General features: G+C 37.0%; 1 protein-coding gene across 3 annotated transcripts in view; it reads right to left on the minus strand.

Annotated features, from left to right (window-relative positions):
• Positions 1-16,809: 16,809 nt before the first annotated feature.
• The window catches only part of VPS13C (vacuolar protein sorting 13 homolog C), a 96,682-nt gene continuing 96,035 nt past the window's right edge, over positions 16,810-17,456 (minus strand). For all 3 annotated transcript variants that reach the window (XM_086471595.1, XM_086471596.1, XM_086471594.1), the window contains one exon: positions 16,810-17,338. In XM_086471595.1, the coding sequence (XP_086327721.1) occupies positions 17,237-17,338 (102 nt within the window). In that variant the 3' untranslated portion in view covers positions 16,810-17,236. The remainder of the gene's footprint in view (positions 17,339-17,456) is intronic.

The following is a 17,456-nucleotide window of genomic DNA, read 5'->3' on the forward strand; positions in this document are numbered from 1 at the left end:
AGTATCAGCCAGCTGCACCATACTCATAGAATAACAGAGGATAAGGGATTTTACTACAGCAAACTCCATATAAGCCGTTCTCCTCAGAAGGTCTGTGTAAATCACACAGCATCTCAAAATTTTCAGCAAGTGAGCTTCCATGAAAGCTATTATTTCTGCTGTAGCACAATGAAGGATTAATTAAATATGCTGTGATTTGAGCAAGAGGCTCTATTAGCCATCTTCTCTAGATAAACCACAGAAGAGCCAAGTTAAAATATTTTTTTCTAGAGAAACTTGCTATAAATTCATTAACAGAAAAAGAGGAGAAAAAAGTAACACTCAAAAAAACCTCAGTCACTTCAATAAATTTATACGAGAAACTTAGTTGTGTTCTTCAGCTTGAAAGCCACTGGGCAGCCCTCTCTCTGACATTACTACTGCACAATAAACTGAAGAAATTATTTACTGGTCTAATAAGCATTAATAAAATAGGCCTCAGAGTAAAAAACCAGGGACATTTAAATATGCCCTACTCTACATTTGCCAAGAAAAGAAATGCAGAATGGCTGCGTAAGTACAGAGTACAGAAATAATACAGCAGTCCTAAAGAGTTTCCAGGAATTAATTCTCTAGAATTAAGATGGGAGTGTTTACTGTATCCTCATTTAAAAACACGGCAGGTGGCAGCATCACTGCCAGGTAGTATTGAGAAAATAAGTATTAGCAAGAAAGCAGGAAAACTCTCCTTCAATCCAACGTCTACCTAACCAGAATGTGGGCAATAGCATTAGATAGTCTTATTTAAATGCCCTTTCTTGAATTCTTACTAACAAAGTCGTTCTGACAAGAAAAGCTTTAGGTAATTTTAAAGTGGATACTTGTTACGAAATAGATGTTCTTCAGAAAAGGTAACAAACTATAGGGACCCAATGACCAAATGGAATTTATTTTTTTTTTAATAGATACATACAGATACAGAAACATCCCAGACACATACACACAAAACCCTTTTGTTGGGCCTTTTTCAGGTGTTCCATGACCATTCACTGATTTAACCAAAGTGTGCTCACCTGCACACTTGAAAATTCCCAAGCATCACATAACAATGCTCCGTTCCACCCCTGAAGGATCTACCATGGAATCAGAACAAAGTCGGCAGCCTTTACCCCGGTCAGTACAGCATTACTGATAACAAATGTTTCCTGCAGCATTCATTAATGCAAAGGACAGCACAGGCCTCAACACAACAATGCAAGATTTCCAATCCAAACAATTGCTAATGCTTATATCTGGTTTTCACACGCTTTCTGGCCCCTGGGCTCCAGAGGAGTTGCTAACCTCCATCTTTGATAACTATGCCATTGCATTTACCCTGCTAGCTCTTTGAAACGATGCAGACTCAACCATTTTGTATGCACTGTATTACTAACAGGTCTGTACATTATACAAATGTGTGTCATGCCCTTTGAAACCACAGCATGCAATCTCTTCCCTCCTGAGATTCTGACTTCATACACACTGAAACTGGTCTCTGGATTTAGACAGCGCGTGACTTGAGCCACCATGTTAAAACAACTGATATAAATCACTTGTGGAGGAGAAGGACCTTAACTTTTCAAAATCTTCATTTTGACTTGAAGGCCAAAACTATACAATCACACAACTGTGTGTTAACAACCTCTCATAGTCACAGAAATCTTTTGGATTTCAACTAGATGTTTAGAGAATAGTGCAGGAAATGACAGGGTATAACAGCAATCCATGCCTTTTACCAAAGTCAAGTCTGAAGGCATTGTCATAACAATGCCAATAGAAGTTCTACTTCATCTTCTTCCAGAGCATCCACTAGCAGAGAAAGAGTTCATGCAATGGCAAATAAACAAGAGAGGAATGGAAGAAAAGCTGCTAAAATGGGGCCACTGCAAAGAACCTTAAGGAATAGTCTCAATTTTTCATTACAGTCTGTAAAAAGTATCTTCCATGAAAAGAAACAGCTGTATGTTGAATCTAATTGTTACCCATCTCTTCCTGCCTCAGGCTAGGCAGTTGATGGGTGTTTGGGTTTGGGGTTTTTTTGTGTGTGGGTGTGTTTTGATGGTTTTTTTCTTTCAGGAAAAAACCCACAAAACAGCCATATTATATTGGTACCAATGATCTTGATCTAATTATTAGGCAGGAAAAGGGAAAAAAGTGAGATGAAATTCAAAATTACAAGGCCAAAACCACATATAATTAAAAAAGACACATAAATTAAGGGTTTAAGAAACAAGTAGTGAATATTCTTTCCAGATAAGAAATGGAAGCTTCCAGGTATTCGCATAAACCTCTTATTTAGTTCTATAGACTTAGAAACCTGGTTTTTAGAAATCTTAAAAGAACATCTGATCTCAAACATCGATGTAAAACTACCTATGCACTTTTTTCCTCTACTTAGTTGCTTTCTTCAAATACATACAATTTACATTCTAAGGAATGTATTTTCTCATCAGAATCAGAAAATGTGACCAGAATCACAGAACCACAAAATCATATGGCAAAAATAACTACTCAGCAGTTGCTTCTCTATGGTACTTTAATTTCAAATAAAGATAGACCAGAAGGAAAGACAACTGTGTGCTTTCTCGATGTTCCTGGATGTCCTTAAATGAGCCACTGTCAAGACACTGTGGTTTAGCGTGGAATACAAAGATCTTTTATGTAGGAATTTAACATCAAAACAAGAAAAACTTGTTTTTTAAAGTTATTTTATCATCAGGTATCATTAACAGTATCAGCCCCTCCATAGGCTTGTTTTGGGTGAGAAAGTTTTAATTTCTTGCAAGGTAGTTATAACTTTATATCACAACTTCTTTCTTCAAACTGCCAGTGCTGATACTTCCTAGATTCTAAACCACTGAAAAACACCTTTCTATGTGGTCAACAAGAAAAATAAACACTGTGTACAAAATTAGCTTCAGCCCAGAGGAAAACTGAACTCAGGACTAATTGTTCAGACTTCTCTGCACATAATAACCTGTTTGGACAAACAAACAATGGCAACTGTCAGCTACCATTGATCATTTACAGTATGTTTAGAGTGAATCTTAAATCACTGTCTCTTTGGAAAGAAAGAGAAAATTGAGATAGATACCGAACTGTCAAAAGCAGAAAGCTTTGTAATTGAGAGTCTTTCACAAAAACTTTTGAACTCAAGTCAACCAGCGGCTACGCAAGTTATTGTGCTTTTAAACACCATGACGACTCACTAATGAGCACATATCCATAGAACCCCTACACAAGACAAATGCTATAAGCTTCATTGTGAACTAGAAACAAGAGTCTTGGGAGGGAAATCTATGCATAATCAGAGCAAAAGCTATTTTCTTACAGTATATATGAAATAAATGCGTTAGAAAATGAATTTCAGCAATTAGAGGTGCTCACTGGTTCAACACCAACAATACTGAAGATAGAAACAACTAAAACACACAGATCAGCTAATTTTTGTTTTTCAAAGTTTAAGGCTTTTTTAAACTTTGTGGAAATTCTTTGAGGAATTTACTTATCGTAGAGGTACAATTTTAACTAACTCAATGTAGACCTCAGAACGCACAAAGACTTCTGAATTTAAATACAATCTAAAAATATTCACTGCTTTTATTTACAATCCTTCTAAAGTTCTTAGGAAAATGCTCCAGATAAGCATTACATCTTTTGTAAAAAGGAATGGCTAGCATCTGAACTTCCTCTATAGATTAGAGCTCTCGTTTAATTCTCAGACTGTTATAGAAATATCTCACAAAGAAGAAAACAAAGTTTAAGCAATTTGCTGTCCCTACAGATGGCCAATTCAAATGCTCAAACACCCACACAACAGAAATATAGCTCCAGCCTCTCTAGAATACTGATAACTTGAGAAGAATTCAGCATTATCTTGTGTTCTCCATTCTACAATATCACGAGAAGACTGATGGACTCAGCAGACAATTTTTTCCTAAGGCTTAATAGGATAACATAACAGGACCAAGTTGAGTTTAAAATCCAGCTGAGATTCACAGCTATGAGAAAATCTGATTTCCTGTTCCACTAATACCTTTTTCATTTTTTTCTTCATCACCCATTAGGGCGAAAACACTGAGTTTTGAAGGTTTCATGACACAATCAAAAAAAGAAAAAAGTTTCATCAGCATATGGTTACCTGGAATGTGGGAGACTGGTGCTCTAACCACCATGTTATGATTCTTAGCTGAGTGAAGAAGAGGGAGAAAGAAGTCTCTTGTTTTGATTTCAGTTTTTAACTGAGTATAAGCAACTCTCCTTCAAGTCAGTATGTGTCAACATATTTATGTTTTTAATTAATCTGCTTTCCCTCCCGTTAACACAATATTTCATTTATGAAAATTCAACAATAACACTCTGCTAAACTTTTTTGCATAACGTTATTCACAAGGCTAACAAGCCAGTATGTTCACTGTGGGTACACTCTCAGAGTTTTGGCTCAATGCAAGAAATTTTGCACTTTTGCAAGGAATTCTGAAGTTTTAAACATTTGTTTTCACTAGGATTGAAACCACTCACGTTTCAAAAAACATTTCCAAGACTCATGTGCCGCCATAATAGGGAACTGGATCTCATCAAGCAATGAGTAGGAGGTCTGGATAGCAAAGGATCAGTTTGTCTTTAAATCCATTTCTTGTAAAAAAAAAAAAAAGTCAAGTTTGACATAATCTGGCAATTTTTAAGATTTTGGTGAATCCATATATTTTGATTAAAATATTGTTCAGCAATTACTATTATATTTTCCAGTGCCCCACAGGAACTCTCCAAGTAATGGTTACAGAAGTGAAAGGCAAGGTATACAAAGAGATAGAATTTATTCGGCCTGCTTTAGTTTACAAGCATCAGCCAAAATGAACGTGTGTAAAGGGATTAATATTATCTGATGTTCATAAAACATCAAAGGACCACCAAATACCTATCATACTTTGCTACTCATACACATGCACTGCCAATGCACAGAATCACTTGAACAAAGATTTAACTTCAGTTAACAGTGTTTATGTAATTACATTTGATTACTTGTCAATTTTCAATGTCAAATACAAAAGCATTGCAATCCTATTTGCCAGATGGGAAACTGGAGTGTTTATGGGTGAGGCTTTAAAAAGTACATAAGAACTCTGCTGCAAGACACACTAGAAACCTGGGACATTGTTAGTAACCGCACAACAATCCCCAACTAGCATTGCAATCCCCAGCTCATCTTTTCTCAGTGAAAAGCAAATGCCAATGCCTTGGTGGATCAGCTGTGAAAGGAAATTTTAAATTATTTTGATCAGTGGCTACAGTACTGCTTACCTAGTGGCTAAGAAACCTTTAAATGACCATCACTTCTGCATATTTTGTTGCCGAAGTCTGCTACTCTCATGGCGTTCCAATGTTCCAAGCAGCAAGTGTTTGTTATGCTCCATAATAGACTATTCTTGTCAGCACTTCTTTGGAGATCTCAGCTAACGCATCTTGTATGCCACTTAGCTTGTACAAGCTGACAGAATTGTAAGACATAGAAGTCTCTTAATTTCATATTTTAACACTACCACTATATTCTAATATAGACCATGCTAGTACTCACTAGCATACAGCACCTTCATCACTCACATAAATGATATTTTAACCTCCAAAAGTTTCAACATCGAAGTAATTTCTCCTATGATGCACCCTTACAACTCTTATTGTAACTTTACTGAAGAAATGCAAGACTATATTGAGCTTTTTTTTTTTTTTTTTGCACCTCCCCCCCAGTTCTAGTCCAGAGTGAATGTGAAAAGCAGGGTTTGTAACTGTCTTAATTATAAAGGTTTTTCCCAAATGGAAATGCATTACCCCTGAAGACTTTCTTCCAAAGCCCTTATCACCTGTAATAGAATAGGCCTGGTGGAACAGTTGAATAATATATTACGCATGCATTCACTTATGCTATGATCTCCACCTGGATGCTTAAAAAGAAGCATGTTTTCTTAAGAAAAACAGACAGTAGAAACATTCATCTGTGTCGAAAAGGCAATGCTATTATTCTGCCCTGTGTCGCTTTTTATCTTGTGAACTGAATCTATTTCAGGTTCCACTGAAAATGCACAATGTCTCTTGACTGAACTGCTAGAAATTCAGGTGGCCCCAGTTCAAACACATGCTGTGCTCTCACACAATTTTCTTTGTATATTTATAAACTCGAAATGTTAAGAGGTCTTTCTTCCAAAACTCCTTGGAAAGCACTATAGTCTCGTGGCAAGTGGATAGCTGCCCTGATCCCAAATGCGTAGGTATGCTCACACCTTTGATGGACTTCATCCTGCAACACTTTTATTTCAATTTATCTTCAGTAGGTACGCTGGTGACTGGATCCTAAACCATGCCCCATTTATTGCACATTGGCATCTGTTTGACTACCGTCAGTGGAAGGATTTGGAGGTTTAACAGCCTAGCTGTTGCTCATCTGCCATAGGCCTTTCAAAATGTCACACACTTGTGTACCTGTTGGAGGATTAATCAACTACCTGCCTGCCAATAGGCTCCCTGCTAGAGTTTCAGACTCCCTTCTTTGCTTCTTGCCTCTGGTTTTGGGGCACTGTGTTGGCTCCACTCTGCCAACGTCAGCGTTATTCATCTGCCCCAGAAACAGGTCACAGACCTCAGATACAGAAAAGAACAGAGGCAATGCAGCCACTCGAACAGTGGCAATGAAGCCATCTGAACATTAAGACCTCACATCAGGGAACACTGTAACACTTCAAAACCAGAGTATTTCAGCTTCCAGTGGAAATATTTTTTTAAATATCTTTTCCAGTACTTAATTCTTCAATTACAACAAAAACTGAAATGTTGAGGAAATCTGTTATTTTTCAATGAAAAGTTTAGTTCAAATGAAACTCCATATCTTTAGCGTACAGCTACAGTTAAAAAAATTCAACTATTTTTTCAGCACTGCTAACTTTTGGGATGAGGCTGAGCCAACCTAACATCTTGCCATCATCCAAAGGGAACATTTACTCCTCTTCTTTCCCTTTCCTTTCCCTCTCTACCTACTCAGCTGACAGTTAACCTGGCAGAAAATGTATCCAGCATAGGAAAAGTGAAATATGCCTTTACTAAACTAATCCACTCCAGATAATCTAGTCGACTGTGTTCAGGTGTTGGTATCACCATACTTAATATACAGGCAAAGAGTAATATTTAACATGTGTATTTCCCACCCTTCCATTGTTTGTTTGATCTCAAGTTATTAAGACAATTGGTACCACTTCAGTTTCTTCCCAACACTAAATCACACCACTCATTTGAATTTACAAGCAGTCTGTATTTGAACGAACAACATCCATGTTCCCTACAGGTTACAAGAAGCTGAAGAATACCTAAAGCACAAAAGTCTCCTATAGTTGTCCTTCCATTAATCAAATATAGGCTGTGTCAAGCATACTAATATCTACTGGATTGTAACAACACTGTGGTACACACTGTACACATATACCATGTACTGATACATGAATTTTGGTGCAACTTTTGCCAAGGTGAGAAATGTAAGGCTGCCTTCTATTTTGGTGAACCAAAACAGAGAAAAGCAATCATTTGGTGCAGAAATGCTTTGATTGCTGCAAATGATCAAAACAGAGGAGGAAGGTTGTTGATGCATTGTTTGACTTAACTACGGTATTGCAGAAACCAAAACCCTAAAGAATGTGGATAATTGAGTAGTTTCCCCAAAAGATTAAGCAGGATAGATCAATTGTGTATACCTTGTGCTTAAGAACAGAAATAACCTTTAAAACTCCAAGTTCTCATTCTGATGTATATAAGTATGACATGTCAGAAGAGTAAGCGCAAAACAAGCAGTACTTAAGCTAAGTCTGTGATATGATGCTACAAGCATTTGGTGGCAATCTCACTAGTTCTTCCAACTGCTCAGTCCCACCACTGACAGGTTTCACTGGGGTTAAGCCACATGACTCCCCTGATCTGATTTAGAGCTTGGTTCGACAGACAGTTGGATTGACTCAACTGAGAGCATGGCATAGAAACAGAAATGAGTGGCTTGGACTGCCTTTGAACTCTACAAACCAATATTGTTGCTAAATGCGTCATACTGTCACACAACAGCCTGTTCCATGTGCCATGGTCCACAGAGGGGCCAAAACAAAGAGGAAGGCAGAACCATGATGAGTATCAGGGCCTCCTTGCAGAACTGCAGCACCAGTAAGACTGCCTGCCTAACTGGCTTTAGTATCACTTTAACCATATTGTTTAATGCTTATTATTTGCAAACACGGCCCTAAACATGGGCTAAGTGATGTATTTTCCAGGTCTACAAGCTTGCTTCAGTCCTTCGATTAGGGAGGGCTCCTACGTATGCCTCCATGTAGGAGCGCATACAAGAGACTAGATGGTTAGCTCTGGAAATGAAGTTTTGTGCTCACAAAAATCCCCCAAAACAATCACGTTAGTAGCCCCATGAGTACTTCCCCATATTATATGTTATAGCTATTTTCACAAACACATGTGCATAGAATTGCAAGGACTTGAAACAGATAAGCTACAACATCAAGAACGTGTGCCTTATATATAGGTTCAATTTATATTTCACATTGCAAATGTGCAAATAGAAAACTATTAGGAGCAGGACATGCTATGAGACATCTACAGAGGAAACAAAGAAACCCGCCATATACTCTTATCTATGACAAAAGTCAGTGTTATCCCAGTCTAAGAAAACTTTTAAAGAGCTTCTTACGAGTCAATTATAAATGTTATGACAGCTAAGTTATGTTTCTCTTTTAAACTTCAAACTACAGATCCCAGGGAGCAAGTACTAGTCAGACCATGATTCTCAAGTTTCCTGGCCTGCCCAGGTTTCTCCATTCCATTTTTTATTCCCCATTCGTCCTTTCTTCTAAGGTCCTAAAACCTTCAAATCCTCTAGATTAGTCAGGCAGGTGCCACAGAAATGACTAGAAAGAAATTAGAGGCCTTCCAGAATTTGTTACTCGGCATACGTAAAGAGCATCAGTGCTGCCACAGTCAGCTCAGTTTGCCCTTTGTGTCAAAGGAAGCCATGAAGCTTGCCTCAAAAAAGGCTAGACATTAACCCAGGACACAAAGAGAATCTAGCAGAATCCCAAGAATAAAAAGGCCAAATTGGGAACTGAAAAACAATCCAGGAATTACTTGCTGGCTACCCAGGATATACTAGATGAGACACAAAGTCACAAGGTCTTATCTTCTCGTGGATAGGATGAGAATAGCTAGGCAGAGACTAGAAAAGGAGTAAGGCAGCAATCTTGTTGCAAGTGCACGCAGTAAGCAAGTGCCTTCTCTCCCTCCTTCCTTTCTTCTCAGTTCTCAGCCCCTGTCTGCAAGCACTAGATGCTACAGCGTTACAAAATTGTAAGGAATGGCAGGAGGAACTGAGCAGCCCTCAGAAGCTAGCACAGAGAGTACTCTATGCCTGATAATACTAGAAATAGCCTGTTTTAAAATGTCTGATTCCCCTACAATGAAGATTGTCTTTTCTCCCATATGCCCACCAAGTAAGATTTTCTCTCATTAAATATTTTTTGCTAGCAAAAAGATATGGCGAAATTATTATTTTTAAACATTTAGACAGTCTTACCTACCTCCTGGTTTAGGTAAGTCTTTCCATACAATTGGCAAGAGAACCTTTAGAAAGTAGGAATTGGAAAGGATCCTAAAAGCAAAGAAAAGGACACTTGCAACAATACAGACACAAAAAAAGCAAATGGGCTAATACATCAATTCTTGCACACTGCAAAGGAACATACATGATATTCTGCAGTCCTGGAAGCCCACAAGTGGAAGAATGGCTCCTACAACTGAACTACAGAAGTAGAGTGAAGACAAGCTTTCTTTGGCAGCTGTGGCAGTAGCTTGTCGTGGCAGTCATGACCCAAATACACAACAGTGGTGCCTATTTTTTAATTTTTGCTTTGTTTGCAATTATTAGTCTTAGGTAGTTTTTTAAGTACAAATTGAAATAGGTGTAATATATACCCTAAAGTAATCTCTCCTGTTTAAAAAACCTAGGTGTTTATTAACTCAAGCTAAACAGTGGAAAGAACAAGTATGCAATCCTGTTAAACAGTTCTGCAATGGCTTCTTGGGCTGCCTTCACTACCCCTGAATTTATTAGATCCACAGAACAAAAACAGGACATACTTTATATGATGCTGTTACACAGCCATCTTCAGATTAATTTCTGCAATTCAACAGTAGCACTAGCAGAACCAGCACTTCAGTAAAAACCACATGGAAATGCTTTCATTCTAAAACATTACCCACTAAGAAAATTTGCGCACGTGGAAATCTGTGCCAATCCCTATAATACTATGTAAAAGTAAGAAATAACACGTGAACTATCATCGTAGTACATTTTTTCAACACTTCTAAAACTCTGGGCTTGGATCTACAGTTTGTAAAGCTTCTGACAGCCTCTGATTTCTAGCTCTCTGCTCTGCATTGACCATATCAACTAGATTATTTCAACAGTATGGTATCCAGGCGGGAGGAGGGTGGGCAGGAAAGCTGTAAGATAATAGCAGTGAAATATAAAGATTCATTCCCCCACCTTGTGGGTAACTACTGGAACAACAATTTACAGTAGCATCCTTTGCAACCTAGAGACACATTCATCTGTCAAATTTCACACATAGATTTCTGCTATACCATAGTGAGTTAAACTTGAAAAACCTTTGCAATTAAATCAAAGTTGGTTTAACTAATATGCTCTATTTTACTTCTAAAATATCACAAAAATGTAAGAGTATGTCTACTCTTTTGATGCTTATCAGCATCAGTAATCAATTACTCAAGGTTGGTCTGCTCTGTTAGAGTGTGAAGGATGTCTTAACAGTGTACAGAAAAAAAGTTAGCTATCTTTTTTAAACTAGGCTTTAAATTTAAAAGAAAAGTTTCTCCAGGACTGGCCCCATGGCAAGTCTGCTGATACTATTATAATTTATAAACTATTTTACATTTGCTCCCCAATACATTTGTCAGAATGTCATTACACTGAACATTCATTTTCTCTTGTTACTTGATTAAACACCTTTGAAGCCAGGAAGAAGTCTAAAGCTGGGTTGCTTAAGCCTAACTTACTGACTTCAAGATACTTTCTGTGCTGCTTTTACTGACAATTAACTTGCAACAATCCTTGGAATCAAGTCTTTTCGGACCCCTTAAGAGCACCTTAGACCAATGTCTAACTCTTTAAAAGTCAACAACAGATTTCTTTCAAGCAGGGAAATGGAAAGCACAGCCAGAGGCGAAGACGATAATAAAGACAAGAAGAAGCTTTATAAGGAACATACAGTCCACACACATCAACTAAGTCAAGGGCAGATTCAGGGCCACATTTATCAGAGCAGAGACTAGGACATGCACAGCTCAGTGATTTACTTATAAAGCTTTGACGATGTGTGAGAGGAATTTATGTCATACTTGATGGGGAAATGTTTCAAATTCCTAGAAGTTTGCTACATGACACAGTGTATGAGCAGCTTCCCTATTTTTCAAGTTTTTGTTTTGGACAAGCATTTTTCAGAATTATATATTACATCCTTACTGTGCTTACCTTTAACAAACAGCAGACTCTAGAAACAGTGTGGGGACACACACACACGATGAACACTGGAATTTGAGTGTTGTCGTATTACTAACAGATTTTTCAGTGCTCCATCTGCTGACTCTAGTAAAGTGTCTGGGAATGGCTCTGCCTCCCTGACTGAAATTCAAACAAAAATTTCTTTCCCTTGTTAAAATTCAACACAGTTATTGTTTTCAAGTAGCACAGTTTGTCGTCATAACTAGATGAGGTATTTTCCCAGTTACGGATGTAAAAGGAATTTGTAGCAGGATTTCAATACATTGTATTATCTTTTTATCAATTTTTTACCTCTGAAGATTTAGCCATTTTACAGATTTATCACCATCCTGCTTTCACTTTCCTTCATTTCCAACCTACCATGCCAATATTATGGAGTTCTTCCCATCTCCCTCACCCCCCTGCCCCAAAGCAATCTGAAGACTAGATCAGGATAGACAGTGAACATTCTCACCCTAAAATAAATAACAAAGAATATAAAATAATTTCAAAGTAGAAGTTTACTTGTCGACCTGTAGGAAGAGTGAGGATATGATGAACTGAATCAAGTTTTAAACTCACACGTCTCTTAACAGGTCAACTCTTCCCTTTTTGAAGTTATTTCTCCTTTCATACTCAAGCTTTTCTCCTTCAGACAAGTCAGGTGACTAGATTAAGCTACCATCTTAGTTGCTGACAAACATCTTGAAAACTCCAAAACAGGAGCAAATTGTAGCACAGAGATAATAAATGCTAAAGTCTGGACATCTGTATATTTGCGTCATTATTACTTAGTGACTATGCAAATGAGATTCATAATCCAAGGAAGGGAATTGCATTAGGATCATTAATAAACTGAACAATTTTCATATACTTGGAACAAATTTTATTTTACATCTAGCTGTCTAATAATCTTTTTTTTCCTCTTCTATGTGCCCTTCATGTGTTCTGTGGCATCTCCTGTTTAACTGATAACTGCCCTCTCCCTCAAAAGCATACCTTTATCCAGGAAATTTTAATACAGAGACTAAAGCTCTGATTTTTCCATAAGAACCTGAGGCTGTATACATTGATTCTCAAATCCCTCCACTTGTTTCTTATATTAAGATTTCTCTTGAAGTAGTCCGTTCGCTGGCATCTATTCCAAATTAAGTCTTCACACTCAGGTTTGACTAAATGTGACTTTATGAGCTGTTGAAAGAATTATTTTGTCAAACAGATACTAGCCAGTTTCAAAAGGCTTCACAAGTCAGTTTTCACTTTTAAAATCAAATCCTTTTTATTTTATTTTTAACTACTCCGAGTGACCCAAGATCCCCTTATACAAATAATCATTGTTAACCAAAGACCAAGATTAGGATATACCTAGTGTAATCTCTGTGTTACTCTACTGCAACAAAAGCATAATTACTACCAGCAATTAAATAAAAATATTGATATCTTGATTGTTAAGCTGAATTAAGTTATCCCCTCCTTCAACTTCACAATTAATCCCCTCTAAAACTATTTAATCTCTTACTACTAAAACAGTCCCTATTCAGTGTCTATAATAAAACCCCCCACATTCTTCCAGACTCTGCAAGTGTTGAGAAAATCGTTAAACATGATGGTGAAAGGTATAAAGTTGTTTTGATGGGTATAATTTAACCCAGGAAACACAGAACCTCACATCTTTGGGTTTCTTCTTTCTTTTTGAGGGGGAACAGGGGGTATTTCAGATTTCTTACTGCAAAAGAATCATGTAAAAGCTGGGCTTGGAAGCTATCTCTTGAGATCATGCAGTCCAACCACAGGTTGTCCAGAACCATGTTAACTCAAGTTATTAATATCTACAAGGATGGAGATTCCACAGTCTGAGTGTTTTTAAGTGTGTTAAGGGGTGGTGGTGGAATTTGGTCCTTTTAAAAGTTCACTTAAGCAGTTTTAAGTGGTTAGCTTATTGTAATTCTGTACAGAATGACTACTAGTAATAAACTTAATGAACAAAGGATCCTTTTAAGAGGAGAAAGTCTGAAAAAAATCCAATTAACATTCCCACTGTGAAAGAGATCCTAAAAATCCCTCTGAACAGTTAACACCAAAATGGACGAAGTTCGTGTAGTAAATTAGTAAAGAAGCTGACTGTATTTTCAACATACAACATTTCAGCATGTGAAGACTGAGCAGTCTCCCAACTGGATAGAAATTCAACGAAAATTATCAAAGTAAAATACTCCCTAAAAAAAAGCACACAGTTAAGTGGAATAGATGGCGCCACTCTGAAGAACCACACATATCCATTATCTATTCCAAAAGTTCTCACATCTTTTTTTTTTTTTAAAGCATTAGATGGTTCTAAATTCACAAGCAGAAGTATATTAACATTTTTTACATGAAATAGTTTGATTATTATAATTTTCCGCTGCTATCCTTTAAAAGGGTCACTAGGTTGAGATAGATCTACATTGAAGAAGGACATACTGTTCTCTACCTAGGAAGCAACTGAACATGCTGGGGGAGGGAAGGGCATGACAGAAAGGAGGGTACAGCTCAAGCAAGACACTGAGAAAACAGTTGTAAGGACTAAACACCCATCCAGTCCTTGCAAAAAAATACAAAAATTGTTTCTGAAGAGCCAGAGAAACCTATGATGAGCCTGAAAGCGATGGAGTAACCGAAGCAAAGCAAGGATACAGGCCTGACCTAAATGCTTGGAGTTCTAATTAACAAACTAGTATTCCACATCTTATACTCAGTAAAGGGTTTTGAGACAGCAAAAACTTCTGGTAGCTCATTCTAAGGAAGGTCTAGGAAGATCTCAACAGTTTGGCCAACTTGTGTGCTCAGTAATACTGAAACTTTAGGCTTCATAGAAACATAAAATCTTAAAGGTATGGGAAATCACTTTGTTGCCAGACATGAAAGAAAAAAAAAAAAGCCAAAATCTTTGAAAAAAGCTCTTTCACTTTGCATTGCAGCACCTGGTTGACATTCATCACTAAGGTTTGTCTGAAAATGCTCTCTACCCCAACAACGCCTCTTTCCTCCAGATCATCTACACAGGATTTATTTCTGCAGTTTTCTTATGCTGGACACATAGTTATGGACTAGACAAGAGACCTTCCTTGTCCCTTAAGTCCCTCAGCCAGCCCTTCAAGAAGATGTACCAGCTTCTTGAGCAGAAAGGGAACAGGAAGAGAAAGTTGCCAAAGTCAGAGAGCAAAGCCTAGGTACGGCCAACAGCATTTGCAGCTGGAGAATGCAGCAATGCAAAAGGCTAGATAAAAGACAAGTGTAAAGACAGAAGGGCACTTGGTAAAATAGAAAAAAACACTTGAGGTAGGTACAGGACAAGCACTGGAAACCTACTGGACCCAAACATCTATCTTCATTTAAGCAAGAAATGGAATTCCTTAGCAAATGATATCTCTCATGTCCTCTTGAGTGTGTGGTAAAGAAGGTCTTTCATTACTTCTTCAGCTGGGATTTTTAGTGCCATCTACCAGTCCAAATTCAGCTAGCAACCCAAACTGCGAAGACATGCATTTCAAAACAAAAAAATTGTTCTGTAGAACCCTTCTACTTCTTCAGACTATTTTAAATAGGAAGCTACTTCATTGTACCTAATCACATATGAAGTGAGAAAACATAAAATAACTACTGTTTACAATTCAAGTCAGAAAGTGAAGAAGTATAGAACTGAATCAAGCAGAAGACCGGAGTCAGAAACACATCATCAGAACTATTTTAAGCTCTAATTCTCCACCTCAAAATAGGCACATGGTACCATCTAAACATGCACTGAGAGTAGACTAAAGTGAAATCTATTTTCAACTATGAATTAAGAAGCAGTAAACATACCCCTATGCCTTACAAAGCCAGAAATCAAGCTGAAAGAAATGCTGGGCTGTAGAAAGCTCTTCTGCAGTACAACAGTACTCCAGTAATTTTTTTCATATAGTGCCAGTGACATGTGGCAAACCAACAGCATATAATGTATTTTAGAAGCAACAACTTTTAAAATCATAGCACAAACAATTGCATATAAAAATTTATTGTCTTTTTTTTTTTTTTTAAGCACAGGCTTGAAATACATACAACCTTAGTTAACGTTTGAGCAGAGCTTTCCAGAAAATTGGTGATATCACAGAATTAAAGGTTGCACCATGTTTTTTCCATCATAGGAAACTGGATTGAGAGTCATGTGCATACAATAGCAATAAAATCAGGTCTGCAGATGCTCCCTTAAAGTTATGTTTGGCAGCTTACTTTCAAATATCTTAAGCTTTCTAGTTTTGATGAGATCATAGGTACATGTTAAGAGTACATTTATAGAATCCACCAGCCCTTAAGTATAAAGAGAATTTAAAAATCCAGGACTAGTTCTCACAACCACTCCACTTAATGAATAGATCTATGCAAGAACATTGCCGTTTTTATTCACTGAGTTCCTATCTCTAGGTATTATCTGGTACAAAACTAAATAAAAACTCAGAAATCATTCTTTCCAAGTCAAGTAAGGTGGAAAGAGGAAATCTCCATGAGTATTTGCAAGGACACTTTGTATCTTATTTGAAAGCCAAGGACTGACACCAAGAGCTCTTAGTTCGCTGATTACTGAGCTCAAGTCTGTCTGCTCATGCAGTCCTTGACCCAGACAGTTACTTACGTGCCTAGTGTTAAGAACAGAACTTTTCTCAATGAAGTTTGTGGGATCATTCATACCATTGAGAACTAGGCATACACTTGAAATGTGCTTAAATATCTTGCTAAACGGAATGCTAACAGTCTTCCAGAACAGAAACTGCAACAAAAATATTCTATCAGAAGGGACTTTTAGCTTAATGAGATCGCACTCTTCCAGTGGAGTAATATACATTGAAATATGGAAAGCTAATTACTTTGATTTAAGCTTTTGACACACAATGCTGTCTAAAATCAGTGTGCTGTTCCTCCTGGAGAAGGCTTTAAGCTAGAGCAATACAACCAAAACTATGACACGTGAATAATACTTTCCATTTTTAAAGTGTAAATTTTCATTTACAGCATAAGTGACAACATTCCAAAGTAAGCATTTCCAGACAATAAAAGCCTATTTCTTTTATACATATTCAATCTTACATTGCTTCAGTGCAGTGTTTTCTAATATTAAACAGACAGGGAAGAAATTATAGTAGCTAAACTATGTAAACTTTCTTAATTTAAAGAGAATGCTGCCTAAAATAGAGAAGTTTTAATTAGTTTCAATTAGTAACATAAGTACTTTATTTTGCAAAATGTTAGAACCACAATTACTACAACCTATCTATAAACCATAAACTTAGATTGCAAATCAGATAACCACTTTATTTTAGAATCAATTTACAAGAACACCCAACATGAAAAAGGGCAGAAAAAAAATTTCAGAGTGGGAAAACATTTTAGCAAAAGTTGTAATTTTTTAAACTTAAGTGTGTATTTTAGAATAATGAAATCCATAGATCTAGAAAGAGTTAGCTTCCTAAAATAAAGTGTTTATGGCTGTTAACTTTGAAGGAAGACCTCAGATATTTTATCTTTACTTTCTGCACAGTATTTCCATGTCGCTTCTAATCAATTTTAGGGATAAAATTGCATACCAAAGGTCAAACCCAACAAATCCTGCCATTATCAAGAAAGCATTTGTGGTTTCTTCAACTGCAACGATGCTTGCTTCACCAACTTTTGTTGTTTTCTTGTTGCCTGGGCTTCCTGAATGGCACAACAAATCCTCTGTAAAGCAACATATTGAAAGAAAGAAAATTAAAGCACACAATGTGCAGTTTTCTTCCATAAGATGCTACTAAAAATAGCTAATTCAACAGACATTAAAGCCTACATACACACTGGC

This window comes from Leptosomus discolor, chromosome 11 (genome assembly GCF_034619465.1).
Source record: "Leptosomus discolor isolate bLepDis1 chromosome 11, bLepDis1.hap2, whole genome shotgun sequence".
Lineage (NCBI taxonomy): Eukaryota > Metazoa > Chordata > Aves > Leptosomiformes > Leptosomidae > Leptosomus > Leptosomus discolor.